Source organism: Lethenteron reissneri, chromosome 25 (assembly GCF_015708825.2).
Source record: "Lethenteron reissneri isolate LAM-NWPU_2019-01 chromosome 25, ASM1570882v1, whole genome shotgun sequence".
NCBI lineage: Eukaryota > Metazoa > Chordata > Hyperoartia > Petromyzontiformes > Petromyzontidae > Lethenteron > Lethenteron reissneri.
Genome location: NC_083803.1, coordinates 277809 through 291560, shown reverse-complemented (window position 1 = coordinate 291560; position 13752 = coordinate 277809). Strand labels below are relative to the sequence as shown.

Genomic DNA, 13752 nt, shown 5'->3' with positions numbered 1-13752 from the left:
AGCAAGGCCAAGTCCACATTCTACACGGGTCTGGTGTGGGGTGCGAGGTAGCGGTGGCGCCGCACTGTTCATGGACATGATCAAGGAGTGGGAAGCTGCAAAGCACTGCCATGGAATTGAAACTCTGGGCCCCAGTTTAACCAGATAACTCAACACCAAGTTTGAGAAACTAGACAGTAATAGCACACACATAATGTAGGTCAATAACACACATAACCGCAGGCTCGGTTAAATGTGTTACACAATGCCACCTTTTATAATTATGTTTTCCATGTCATTTTATATGGCGTTTCATTTTTAACCAACATTTTAATGCACGCACAGGCTACTTACTACAGACTGAAATACTGAAGTCTTAAAATTGAACCCTCCTAATAGCCTTTTACCAAGGTGGTGCATTATTTATATATAATGAGATAGTGACATCTACTGGTTGGAAAAGGGAAGCACGGGTACAGGCACCATTATAAACATGATCCAATCCCTAAAGGGAGAGGTATCTAGGCCAAAGGCGAAGGGCAGGGCCGGCTGAGAAACTGAGAACCGGCTAGAAAGTTCCACGAGAGGGCGTGGCCGGAGGCGGAGCCTAGCCGCGCCTGCGGTAATATAAGCGGAGGACTCGGGGTTGATGTGTGGAGTCTTGGGTCCGGACTGAGTCGCTGCTCGCCGTCATCTATCTCCGTCGTTCGGCCACGTGGCGGATCTCCCGCCAAGTTCCACCGCCCTCCCCGGCACGCCGTCAGCCAGCGGCTGACCGGGAGCGGACGGGCAGAACCCGCCGTGTAATCAACCGTGTGTGTAGTCTGTCGAACGTTAATATCCGAGTGTGTACTTGGAGAGGAAGCCGATAACGTTGGCCTGTGCTGTGCCCGTACGTGGAATAAAGAGAAGAGTATCCTCTACACGACGTGTCGCGGAAGTCGCTCATTACATATACATGGAAAATGAGAAGTAAATATAAACACTAATAAACAAAGTTATATAATAGCACACCTAGGCATAACCAACTTAGCAAATGTTGAGAGGGCAAGTGTCCCCCAGACACTTTTTTTAAGATGGGCACTGCAATCCCGAGTGTAAGGTATGTAAATAATTTATGAAAAGATAATGGGCAAACACAGGGTAATGCACGTACAGTATGAGCAACATGGATTGCCCACAAACAGAAGTTTTCGTTCAGCGTGTGGGATAGGCCAGGCTGACGAATATTGCAAGTCGATCGTGGTGGTAGAAAGTGGTGGCATGTTGTTCCTCGGTTTCCCCCCCCTGGCTGCGTGATACTATTTTAAGGTTGAGTCACCCAAAAGGAGGTCCAGGTCAGGCTAAGATACTACTTGAAACTAACATGCATAACCGTCAATTAAATCCAGGTTGCAGGAATTATACTGCAGTGCATGAATCCCTGCACTACCTTCCCCACAACACACATACACAAAATAAAGCACCCTGTGGTGAGAATGGGCAGAGGACCCTCCGGTATGTGCACACACACACCAGGTTGGATTAGGCTCGGGGTATGGAAGGGAGACGCAGAAATCCCAGAAGAACAAAACTAAAACAAAGCCACGCAAATGCAAGGAAGCTTCCGCGTAAGCTCACGCGTGCAAACCCAAGTACAGACACACTGGCACGGTTACGAATGAACAAGGACTACTGCACACACAAGAGATCCTTTGGGCTGAAGAAACACATCCAGGTGAACACACCCGAAACCGGTTACAAAGACAACACATGACGAGAAGATGACAAGAACACAAGAGTTGTTGGGCCTGCCGGGTGGATGTTGCAGGTGACTTACGCTTGGCCCCCTTCTTGTTTTTGCGCTCCTTCTTGTACTGCTCTTTGAGCTTGGTTATGAGTCCATGGTCGATGTCCCATTCCTCGCCGCTCGGGGACAGCTCCTCTTTGTCTACGAGCGTCGGCACAAACCACCAAGCCAGGCTTAACAAAGGCATGCGCGCGGGCGCACACGCACACACACTTCCTTGGCGCAAGTACGTATACAGGTGCAGGGACGTGACCTTGTACAGCCGCATGCATGGCCACGTATCTGCCTTGGCATGCATGTCACTTTTAATGCAAACAACAAAATATATACAGATCCCCATACGGAATTATAGACTGTTGTGGCAAGTGCTGTTAGCAAGCACGGCACATCTATGGAGAGGTGGTCTGGCCGACAACGCCTGGCTGCCTTCAACACCCCAGCACCAATGTTCATACCGCACCAGATACTTATGTAATGCCGAGTCGACCTAGGTGTGACCCAGTATTGGTATATCACTTGCCACCGATGTTAACCATGGCTGTAAATCAAACTCATTATGTCACCATGTTTGTAAAGCACTGCGCTCACTACTGGGCCACCACTCCCCGTAAATGCAGCATTGCACACGCACAGCAGGCCTATGTCCTTGGCATGCACCTAAGAGACTTCTTCCAAAAGCAATTACAAACATATATTTTTATCTCCTCACACTCAATAAAAGATAACCTGTTGAGTTGTAACTAATTGCAAGAACAAGACCTGTTGGTAAGCACCTATGAAGGCTGGTATTTCAAGGGAAGGTGGTGTGACCCTCACCATCCCCTAAGCACTCGTTAAAGGCTCAGTTGACCTCGAGGAGACTCATACCAGGCTTATATACCAGTTGGCTGTGGTGAGCATGATATCTAGGTATCGAACACACGTCGCTGGGAATGGAGCACTGCATGCGTGTGAGCGTATACACATGAGCGCAAGGGAAAGAATTATCTGTGCGCATCACGTGCATGTGTATGTATAAAAGACGAATCCTCAACCCACAGGCACACAGCAGACTTAGCACTCAAGAACACATTAAAGAGACTGAGCCCATCATCACTCAGATGATCCACTCTCGTGTAACCTGACAACCAAACCCAGCACTCACTCACACTGGTCAGCACGTAAGCGGACCGATGTGTTGGGAATCTCGGGAATAGAACAGCACATGGGGATAATGTCGTTTCAATGGGCTTGGCCATCAGCTTGCGAACCAAAAACACATTTGATCCCTACTGCCCTTGCAGACAGGCGGCAGGAAATATTCCGGACATTTGTGATGACCAGTCACTGTGAGAATGTTTGGTATTTGTTCTAAATTAGTTCAGGCAATGGGTGAAATATCTGTAATCCTTCGCTTCAGAGGCGGGGTTCGTGGAAATGTGCAGGTTTAATTGTTAATTGCAACCTGCAGAGCCTTGACGTGTCCAGTAGATAGCAATACAGCAAGTAATGCAGCAAGCAGGTTGCTGACATTTTTGTACACGAGTATTTTCCCATCTTACACAAGATTTCCCTTGGCAAGATGGACCCCCCCCCCCCCCACCAAAAAAATAATAAATGAGAAATTAGAAAACCACCTCAGAGTGCTGAGATTCTGAGAAAGAGTCTTGAGATTCCAAGTAATTTGAGAGCAAATAGTTTATTATTAGTAGTGAGTGAATAAATCGTAAATATGGAAAACACACCACTCACTTAACTTCTTGTGATAATTCAACACTTTTGCCGACAGTGGTGGCGTACGACTGTAATCCAACAACTAGGAAATGGAGTTTGTGGATGAGCCAGGGATGGAGACGTGACACCATGTGTCTGTCCCAGAGAAACGTACAGGGCTAGCCGGCCCACCCTTGTACCTGTCCCTGGGAAATGTACAGGGCTAGCCGGCTCACCCTTGTGTCTGTCCCAGGGAAACGTACAGGGCTAGCCGGCCCACCCTTGTGTCTGTCCCTGGGAAATGTACAGGGCTAGCCGCCCCACCCTTGTACCTGTCCCTGGGAAACGTACAGGGCTAGCCGGCCCACCCTTGTACCTGTCCCTGGGAAATGTACAGGGCTAGCCGGCTCACCCTTGTGTCTGTCCCAGGGAAACGTACAGGGCTAGCCGGCCCACCCTTGTGTCTGTCCCTGGGAAATGTACAGGGCTAGCCGCCCCACCCTTGTACCTGTCCCTGGGAAACGTACAGGGCTAGCCGGCCCACCCTTGTGTCTGTCCCTGGGAAACGTACAGGGCTAGCCGGCCCACCCTTGCATGATACCGGTTGTCTCAGCGGGTTCTCACCTGGTGTCAAGGAATGAAGAGTGTATTGAAAGCGGTACAGCAAGTAGGGTTCTGACCTATCATTGTTATGAGTTATCCCCTCCTATGCATGGGTTTTATTCAAGTATTCTAGTTTTTATGATAAATGGAATCTGGCCAAAACGCCTCAAGAAGCAGGGCCCTCTTCAAAAATAGTCAAGTGATAAAGGAAAACAGAATCTTAAGATAATGTGAGGGTTTTGTGAACAGAAAAGTTGAGAAATATCAGGATTATGAAATGTAATTTGTGTTGTCTCATGTTTTAAGTGCTGTGACAGAGACAAAACGCTTCACTGCAAATGAAATTTGAAGAATTTTCAGAACTATAAATTAGAATATTTTCTAAGTGCACGAATCACCTGACGTTACAACAAACTGTATAATTAGGTCCTTTTTTGGTATACTGACTAGTCTATTGAGATTTGCTATAAGGTTAAAAATGTTTAATTTAAAACTCCTCAAGCAACAGCCTTACATATGAATGGCTTCCGGAAGTGGCAGCAGGTTACTACTTCTGGGGTCACTTGAATCTCTTATGCGATGGTCCTCCTCCTCAATGCTCATGTTAAAAAAGGTTAACTCTTAAGAGCTCACGGCTTGGCTAAAATCCACAGAAATACTTCTGCATGAATACTTTATCTTGCGGTTTGACAGACTATCAATCCAATACTCTTGAGAATCCAGTTCAACATGAAGAATAAAACATCTATTTAATACCTTCGTCTCCCTCATGGTTGAATTAACCCAGTAGGGCCCATGATTCCAAATAAACACATTGGCCGAAAGTTCAAGGTTAAGAACAGTTCTGATGTGCATGGCATAAAAATACGGCGATTGCCAAGACTGCTCAACACGTCATTCTAATTCTGAACTTCAAGAGCCATTTGAAGATGTACGGGAATTTTTTTACTTGAGTGCTCATTTTGGCCGCTCTAAGCACTTCTGCACTAACTTAGTGGTAAAAGACATGACATTTAAAATGTTACCTTTTAGGCAGCCAGGTGCACCAGATAAACATTGTTGGCAGACATAGCACATCACTCATGTGTTCATCCTCATTACAAAGAAGTCCGTATAGGTGGCACTGTGGTAAGAGCATTACTCACAATCACAAGAGTTGAAAGTTTGGAGGTCGATTGAGCACATTATCTCACTTAACTCAAGAAAAACGATTACCACTTTATGGAAAGTAAATTTTTATCAACCTTTAGTAAGGCCAGCACTGCTGTAAGAATGTGGAATTTTCACCATTGGCTCAGGTTGGCAACAGAACGAGCACAGTCCAATAGTTGTTTGAAAGCATAAACTGGGGTAAACAAAGTATATAGATAAGAAATACCCCCACCATTTCAAAACATTAAGGTCATGATGTAGTCGTAAAGACAATTCCTGTTTTGAAAAGATTCTGAAAAGAGTGCAGGAAGATAACCCATGCATATGAGGGGAGTGTCCTGCATGGATAGGCTGCAAAACTCTGAACACATGTCAGAAACATACTTGCGGTACTGACATTGCACCATTTGGTTGGTCCGACACCTCTTTTAAAAAAAGTTTGTACAGATATACAAGTTCCTCTAGATCTGTCCAAGTGGGGAAAATTATTTTCCCTGCAACAACCCGAGGACTTGTATAGTGCATACCACCATCACAACCATCACCATCGTCACGGTATTTGTAGAAATTAATATGGAATGGGGGCCTCCTTTCACAGCAGTTCCTGTGCCCGTGTGCCAAAAGGATAAATGCAGTGGCCCTTATATTTATATTTGACCACGATACTTACACACAAGCATCTGTATCCAGAAGTGAATAATGTCATAGGACACCAATTCACAGAGAGGGCAGGACAAACTGGTGGCACACGTTTTAACTGGCAATTTCGTTGCAGCAGATGACGCTCATAGCAATAGGCAAGGGAAATCAAACTAGCAAACTGTGCGACTTGGGTAGAAGAGTGTGCTTAGAGACCCATATCCACAAGTTGACTTGAAAACTGATAAAGACAACCCTCAACAGGCAACTAAATAAAATAGAAGTAACATACACACAACCACCAAAACAACTGTTAAGAGACAATTCCCACCTTGAACACAAGGAAACACACTCATGACAAACTCAGAAACACGACACACAAGTGATGACACAATGACACAAATGATGAAAGGGAATGGTACAGGATTTAACTGCAATGGGTAAAAGTGGCTGACGCTGGTGGCGATGACAATCAATAAAAGGCATACGCAACAATCACTATGCTGTTGAGCACCATCAGCAATTTGCGTGGCCCATAAGCCTTACGCTGTAATCACCAAGCTGCGGCCCGACTGTGGCCAAGTGTCAACTAAGCCAATACGTGCAAGGGTGATTACGAGCATGGATTTCTGTTGTGATTAGCACCAACATTCAACACCTAGCGCATTATCGGTACAATGCTGAGCTGTACAGTTTTTATGTACTTATTCTAGTGTGTGCCTTATTATACTATGGTATAAAGTGGTGCATTGAACCGTAATGCAATGGTACAGAAGGGTAGAGCACGGACAAAGATAATTGACGTGGAATATGCAATATTTTGGGTAGCACCACACAAAGCATGTAATAGGATGCAAAAGGAAAGTATTTTTGAGTATATCAGTGGCACCTCAACCTCTGCCTTGCAACCATCTCGCTAACAGAGACAAAGACCCCCCCTTATAGCCTTAACAGACTGTTGGGGCAAGTGCTGTTAGCGAGCACCTATGAAGGCCAGCACGCCACACGAGGGGGTGGGTGGCCAACACCACGCCCGGTCGCCTTTGTCTCCCAAGTGGTGATGTTTACACATTGGACCAGGTACTCATTTGAAGCTGAGTCGACCTAGGGGAGGCCCAGGACCGATTCAGATAATCGTCACAGGTGTTGGGCGTCAGAGTGAGTCGAACTCGGCTGCGTGCCAACCGTTGCACTACTGCTCCCTACTCGTGGACACACACATACCCGCTTTGGATCATCATCCAACAAATAGGAGTATTTATACTATTATAAGATTTATACTCCTATTCATTGTCTAGGGTATGTTTTTTGTATAGGGTTTTACATGTTTATTTAAATTATTTTATTTTTAGTTTATTTGGCACAATACCGTACTTATTTCAATTGTGATGTATATTTTTGGTTGCCATGTACCTTACCCCCTTATTTTGGTAAGGCTTTAGTATTGAATATCGTGGTTTTGGTTTTCATGGCACTTTCCAAAAACTTAATCCCCGTGATATTCAAGGGTCTCTTGTCCTTTACTTTTCTAGATAAGCCTCACTAGATCTAAAGACCCAGGAGAGTATTGTATGAGGATATTTGTCTCATTATATTTATGTTAATTATTGTGATACTTTGTTGGCAGTGGTCCACAATCACATATAACAAAAAAAAACTTGTATTCATCAAGAACACCGTTTTAAAAGAACACATATGTAATAGGTAATGCTTTCTTTGGGCCATGGTCCTTCTTTGTACTGTGAAGGGCTATCTTAGGTCGTCTGTATGTGGGAGAAAATGGCAGTGCCCGGAGCAAGCCTACGCATGTAACGGGAGAACACTCAAAGGTCGGTTGCAAAGAAGGGTTAAAAATCCATTTTCTGTACTGCCATCTTCTGGCCACCTCGCCGCCCAGTAGATTTTGGGGTTTCGTAATTCTCTGCACGATCCACCAAACCTTGTCTACAAAGTGCCGGTCTGCCACAGCCTGGTGAAGTATGGCACAAGGACGGTGTTCCATACGGAGGCTGTGGGGGTGCAGAGGGGAGCGCCGTACCCCACTCAGTGCCGTCCCCGGAACTGCGCGCCTCACCCGCACCCTCCCCGTCCTCTGTGGTCACCAGGAAGTCAAACTCCTTGAGCGCCTCCTCCGTGTCGAGGTCATCAGCGAGGTCCACCGGGCCCTCGTTAACAATCTGCGTCGTCACACAGCGGCACTTGTTACCAAACTACAGCATCACCCTGTACGAGGAAATTAGTCAAGTAAATGTTGTGACTGATGGTCCGTCTTATAGATGGGTTGCCTAGGTTGTACGTATCATGTACCCACCTCCCCTGTTTGCCCCACCCCTTTCGAATTGGTCACAACATCTCGCTTCATTGGTTAGTTAGTGTAACAACATTTCAGGAGGGTAATTTCAGGCTAGGATGACTGGTGAAGGTGATGTGAATGTTGGTTCGTGTAGGTTGTTGCATTGGAGGGTATGTTTCGCTAAGCTTTTCGGAGGGTCATGGCATTACAATGAAAGGTGTGTGGAGATTTTTCGAGTTGGTGGGGGCTTGACTCATGTTGGATGTTGTGCGTTTGGCATGTATAGGTTGTGTAGAGTCATGTGTGTATGTTTAGTTAGTCCAGACTTGGGGTTAGTGAAAACATAGTCACGGTTAAATTTCGATTTAAAGCTTTCGTGACTGCAGGGATTCATCTTCTTGGTTCTTTCGGTAAAGTCACGTAGAGTCTGATTTCAGACTCTGTCTTCTCGACAGACCTGTTCTTCACCTGAGGACGGCTGCTTGCGTTGTGGCCGAAACGTCGTGAGAATTATTTTTATTATTTTATTATTTCCATTCTACGCGACTTTACCGAAAGAACCAAGAAGATAGTCACGGTTGTGTAGTCACGGGCGTGTGTAGTAATTATTATGGATTTTGCAACAAAAGTGAAAGTGTGTGTAGTCAAGGTTTGTGGCAGGTGATTGTTTTAGTTTGTTTTGTGATCAGTGTGTAGTTAGTCCCGGTTTGTGTTGTTGCATAGGCGTGTGCGCACGCTTGTTTAATTAGCCTGGGTTTGTGCTGTCATCGGTGAGTGTGCGTATTTTTTGTTATAGCTAGTTTCTGTGTTGTGTGATATGTGTGCGTATGCGTAGCTAGTCTCCGTCTGCTGTGTGAAATGAGTGTATAATTAGTCCAGGTATTTGCTTGGCAAATGTTAGTAATGAGTTCGGGTGTTGTGATGGGTGTGGATGTTTGTGGCGAATCTGGGTCATGTCACCGGGGGCTCCGCCGCACCTTCGCCTTTTTGCTGGCGCGTGGCCGATCCCGCTCATCGACGGGGCCGACTGGGTCGTCGTCCTCATCGTCGTCGCTGTCCTCCTCCTCCTGCAGGAACTGGAAGGTATCCACCACCGAAGGTACCAGTGGCTCGGAGCGAGACTTGTCCCCGTTCCTACGCAGGTCAATGGGTGTCACGCCATGCCACACTATTAAACTATTTTAAACTGATAATAGGTTTTTACCCTTTTTTCTGGCAACAATTTAAATTTTACCAGGTAAGGCCCACTGACCTTACCACAAATAATATCTCTACGTGGAAATGTATAGCAGCCAAACACTCTTAGCACACGTTATAGCACGTTATAGCACACGTTATAGCACACGTTATAGCAGCCAAACACTCTTAGCACGTTCTAGCACACGTTCTAGCACACGTTCTAGCACACGTTCTAGCACACGTTCTAGCACACGTTCTAGCACACGTTCTAGCACACGTTCTAGCACACGTTATAGCACACGTTATAGCACACGTTATAGCACGTTATAGCAGCCAAACACTCTTAGCACACGTTTCTAGATGTGGAGGAGAAAACCGGAAGACCGAGGAAAATCCACGCGATCAGGGGAAAACATGCAAACTCCAAATATACAGGCACCAGGGTCGGAGTAAAATCCACGCGATCAGGAAAAACATGCAAACTCCAAATATACAGGCACCAGGGTCGGAATAAAATCCACGCGCTCCTAAAAACCAGACGAGGTAGTTACCATCTCGGCACCGTAGCGTCTATTATATCTCACCAAACCATACCAAACTACACCGAATTGCAACAACCCATACGTCACCATGACACAGCAAGCCATAGTACGTGGCACCCCCGTCGAAGATCACAACACGTCATACCACACAGTTACACCACATTACAAAATTCACCGTGTGGCATCAAAATATGTCACACACACCATGGCACATTAAACAATGAGGCACGCCAACTGAACAATACCATATCAAGCCACAGCACATCACATCAGAACACATGAATACAAATGGCACAGAAAGTTTCACAGACATGAATGCCAACACATACACAAAAACAAAATGGGCGCTAAACCACAGGTACCAAAGCACGTTGGGTCTGTACCACCCTGCTTGGAAAGTTTCCCAAAAACGCACCTTGAAATCAGCACACCCTTCCAATGCTTTACCGTCAATAACCAACAAAAAAGGAATAATGACGGAGGCTGCACACTTCTGATTTTCTTTTCAATTGAGCCGCAGAGTACAGTCAAAATGAGGCGTTTCACTTCCCCGCACCAGAGCGTGCGTGGGCGGCCGCTGCCCTGATGAAGTCAGGGGATGCGGTCTCTAGGGAAGGGAAACACAATGGCCGGCGCTGAGAACCCCTTCCTGCTGCCCAAGGTGCACGAGCCCACGTGGGAAGGAAAGGACAACAGTGGACACTGCACCGGGCTACAAGGAAATGCATAGCGGCACGGGGCTTGAATCAGCGTGAAGATAAACGGCACCAGTGGGTTGTATCACAGTGATGTGCCATGCGAGGACAACGATTTGGCTGGGTTTTAAGGGAGTTCATTGAAAATGGCTGGCAGATTGGTTATCAGCTTAGTTATGGATAGTTTGGCCAGCTAGGGGCTAGTTGACCAGTGGTAATGAATCTATAATTATGGAATGGCTGGATTTCACTTACATCACGTGAGTTATAAGCGAGTACCATTGAAATTATTTGGCTCGTTTCTAGTTGACTTGCAATAGGAGATTCATTACCAGTTGGTAAGTTAGGATTTTGTTGACTATGGGTAAGGTGAGTGAGTCAGGGACCAATTCACTTGTGCAAACTGGAAGCTGAAAAGAGTTGAACAAAATCAATGGATATTTCATTTTGAAATTCCGAATTGAGGAGCTAGTTGAATAGAGTCGAGGCTGATTAAGAATCGATTAGGTGCCAGTTTTGACAACGAGTTGACTGGGGCTAAGGCTTATTATGGGCTGGCTAGCTGACGGCGCACGAGATTACAGGAACAAGGCCAGGATGGTTAAGATTTGGCTGACTTGGGCTCAAAGTAAAAAGTCAAAATGTTTAAATTCTCAAATGAGCAATGAGGGATGCTGTTCTGCATCGATTCACTACAGTATCCAACACGTAACATTCCTATGGCTGGGACTAGTATTGCCATAAGACACAACTACTGTTGATTTACCAAAGATGTACTCATTTATTGACCTTGAAAGAAAAAAATTATACCGATTTAAGAAGGGTCAATTCATTTGAGGCTAGATAATAATTGAGAAAGCGCTAATAGTATAACAAATTACTACAAGGACATCTATAAACTTTCATTAGCCAGAAGAGATGAACGATAGGTGTTGAGGTCGCAGGACTTTTTTTAGACCCTATCATACAATACCTGTTCACCATGGGTTACAGTCACACTCAAGCAAGAGGCAAGTGCCTATGACATTCAAGTGACTGACCAGTGCAACAATATAATAACAATTTCACTGTCAGCAGAACAACTGTTTCATTGCTTACCGTAGTCCACTCCTACAGCATTAACATTTTTCTGCTATAGGTCAGGTGTAGTAGTCTCCAAGACTACACCTAAAGGTGTGGACATTTTTAAGTGCAGTCGGATGTATCTAGAACTTATTTCACGCTGTACACAGCCACCCATGCGGGGGAAGGGCAACAAACTATTAACAAAAAGCAGTTCAAGAAATTTGTTTTTAATCAAGACTTAAAAGTGCATAGCTCAAGTGGCTTCCTAATATCGGAAAGAAGAGCGTTCCAGATGGCCGTAGAAGAGCATCTGAAAGCGCACGATGCAGTGACCGTCTTTGTACGATGGCAAGCCCCTTTGTGTGGAATGAGTACGACCTTAGAATATATTCGTTCAGCAACCAGAAGCCAAATGCAGCGAGGCAAGCACTAGGTGGGCATGGTCAGATCTTGCAGCACCAGTCGGGTTGGATGGAAAAATAATTCTAGAGGCTGGAAAAAGGTTGACCAGGGGGCCTCCTTGTGACTGCCAATTGGAAGTTGAGCTGGAAGTCGAACAGCTATTCTGCACACATTGTTTACGAAAGGGATGACCAGTGTGGTGTCCCATCATGCATGGGCCATTAGCACCATTCTTAGGTCACCCTAGTGACTCACTGCATTAGCTGTGTGGCTCAGCGTGTCAACGATGATGATGTCAGAGGACTATTTTAAAATGCAATATTAGGGTTGGAGTATTGCTTGAATAGGATAATGTAGGTTTAGCATACGTATCGATTCAAGCAAGAAACGCACAAAAAATGCGTGGAAATATGCACACTACTTGGGGCGTGTAGCTAGTTTACAAGTGGTGTGCATGCAAAATACAATATCCATAAAAAAAAGTGTGCGAATGAATGCATAAATAACATTGAAACATGCTTTTCATGCCAACGAGACTTGCAGCCAAAAATAACTCTGCTGCCAAAAATGATCATCGGTCAAAGTGTGTTTCAAAGTTGACAAGGCAATTATTCAGAGTGCATCACATCATGGGCGGTGGGCAGTTTGTGGTTTGTTAGACACCACAGTAAGGGGGAATGGAACCAGATAGGCTAATTAGTCAATTAGAAAAGCCATAAAAGAGTTTTTGTAGCAGGGACGTTTGATGAAGTGTTTTTTGGTTCATGGTTTGGATTGTTTTTCCTCTACACACTTCACAATCGTGATTTATAAATGTGTTGAATGTCTTCAGAAATGCAATGGCTTACAAACACCCACTGGCAACAGTCAATGCAAGTCAAACACTTCATCAAGATAAAAACTACTTAAAATCTCACGATGATTGTATTGGATTGCACACGTCACCAAAGAGATGGTGATCTTCATCCATTAACTAAGAAAAGACACCAGGTCCCTCCTTCCCCTCTCATCCACAGCTAAAGTAAAAGCATCTTTGATAACAGGAGTGATTGAAATTTTAATTTATACCACACCCGTCATATCCAATACACTTAAAATCCTTACAATGTAACGGTGATTATATCCTGAAGCGCAGTTGTCTCAAACCATCGAGCTCTTTCTTTCTTTGTTACAGTAAAACAGCTATTATTTTAATTGACATGATTTATGTTACGCGTGCTTGGTTGTTTGTACATGTTTTGTTTCTTTATCTAGATCTACTGTATCCTGACACTACTGTAAAAAAATTACATTTATTCTATTGACATGCTCATTCCAACTAGAATATTTAGTATGTGTTTTTTTGTCATTGGTGGCCATCAACTATGACTGTAAATTTAGTTTAATGGTGGGGTGATTTAAACCTGGGTTCCAAACACAAACCCCATCATTGCGATCTCTTTGCTGCATCTCTCAGTGGTGCTGTAGATTGAACGTAAACCCCTGGCTGCTATCCGGCCACTGCTGACTATCGCTTATGAACAATGTGTGTTGTACCAGCAAACCAACAAACAAATCTACCTTGGTCATCCGCCAAGAGAAGCTTCCCCTTTAAATAGCTACTGGATTACATCATTAAACCATGGCACACGAACAGGATCAAACTGATATTCCGCCATGTATGTGTACTCTCATTCTAAGGTGGTGTCAATGTGTGGATTTCAATGTGCTTCATTCTGGATT

At 44.9% G+C, this 13752-nt stretch overlaps 1 protein-coding gene across 5 annotated transcripts in view; it reads right to left on the bottom strand.

Moving 5' to 3' along the window:
• Positions 1 to 13752, bottom strand: part of LOC133346950 (striatin-3-like) — a 103628-nt gene that overhangs the window by 36424 nt on the left and 53452 nt on the right. For 2 of the 5 annotated variants that reach the window (XM_061558784.1, XM_061558780.1), the window contains exons 6-8: positions 9125 to 9281; positions 7929 to 8031; positions 1799 to 1909 (exon numbers count right to left, since the gene is read on the bottom strand). In XM_061558784.1, coding sequence (XP_061414768.1) covers positions 1799 to 1909; positions 7929 to 8031; positions 9125 to 9281 — 371 coding nt within the window. Of the gene's footprint in view, positions 1 to 1798; positions 1910 to 7892; positions 8032 to 9124; positions 9282 to 13752 lie in introns of all 5 variants that reach the window. The other 3 variants (XM_061558783.1, XM_061558779.1, XM_061558782.1) reach the window with 2 other exon arrangements.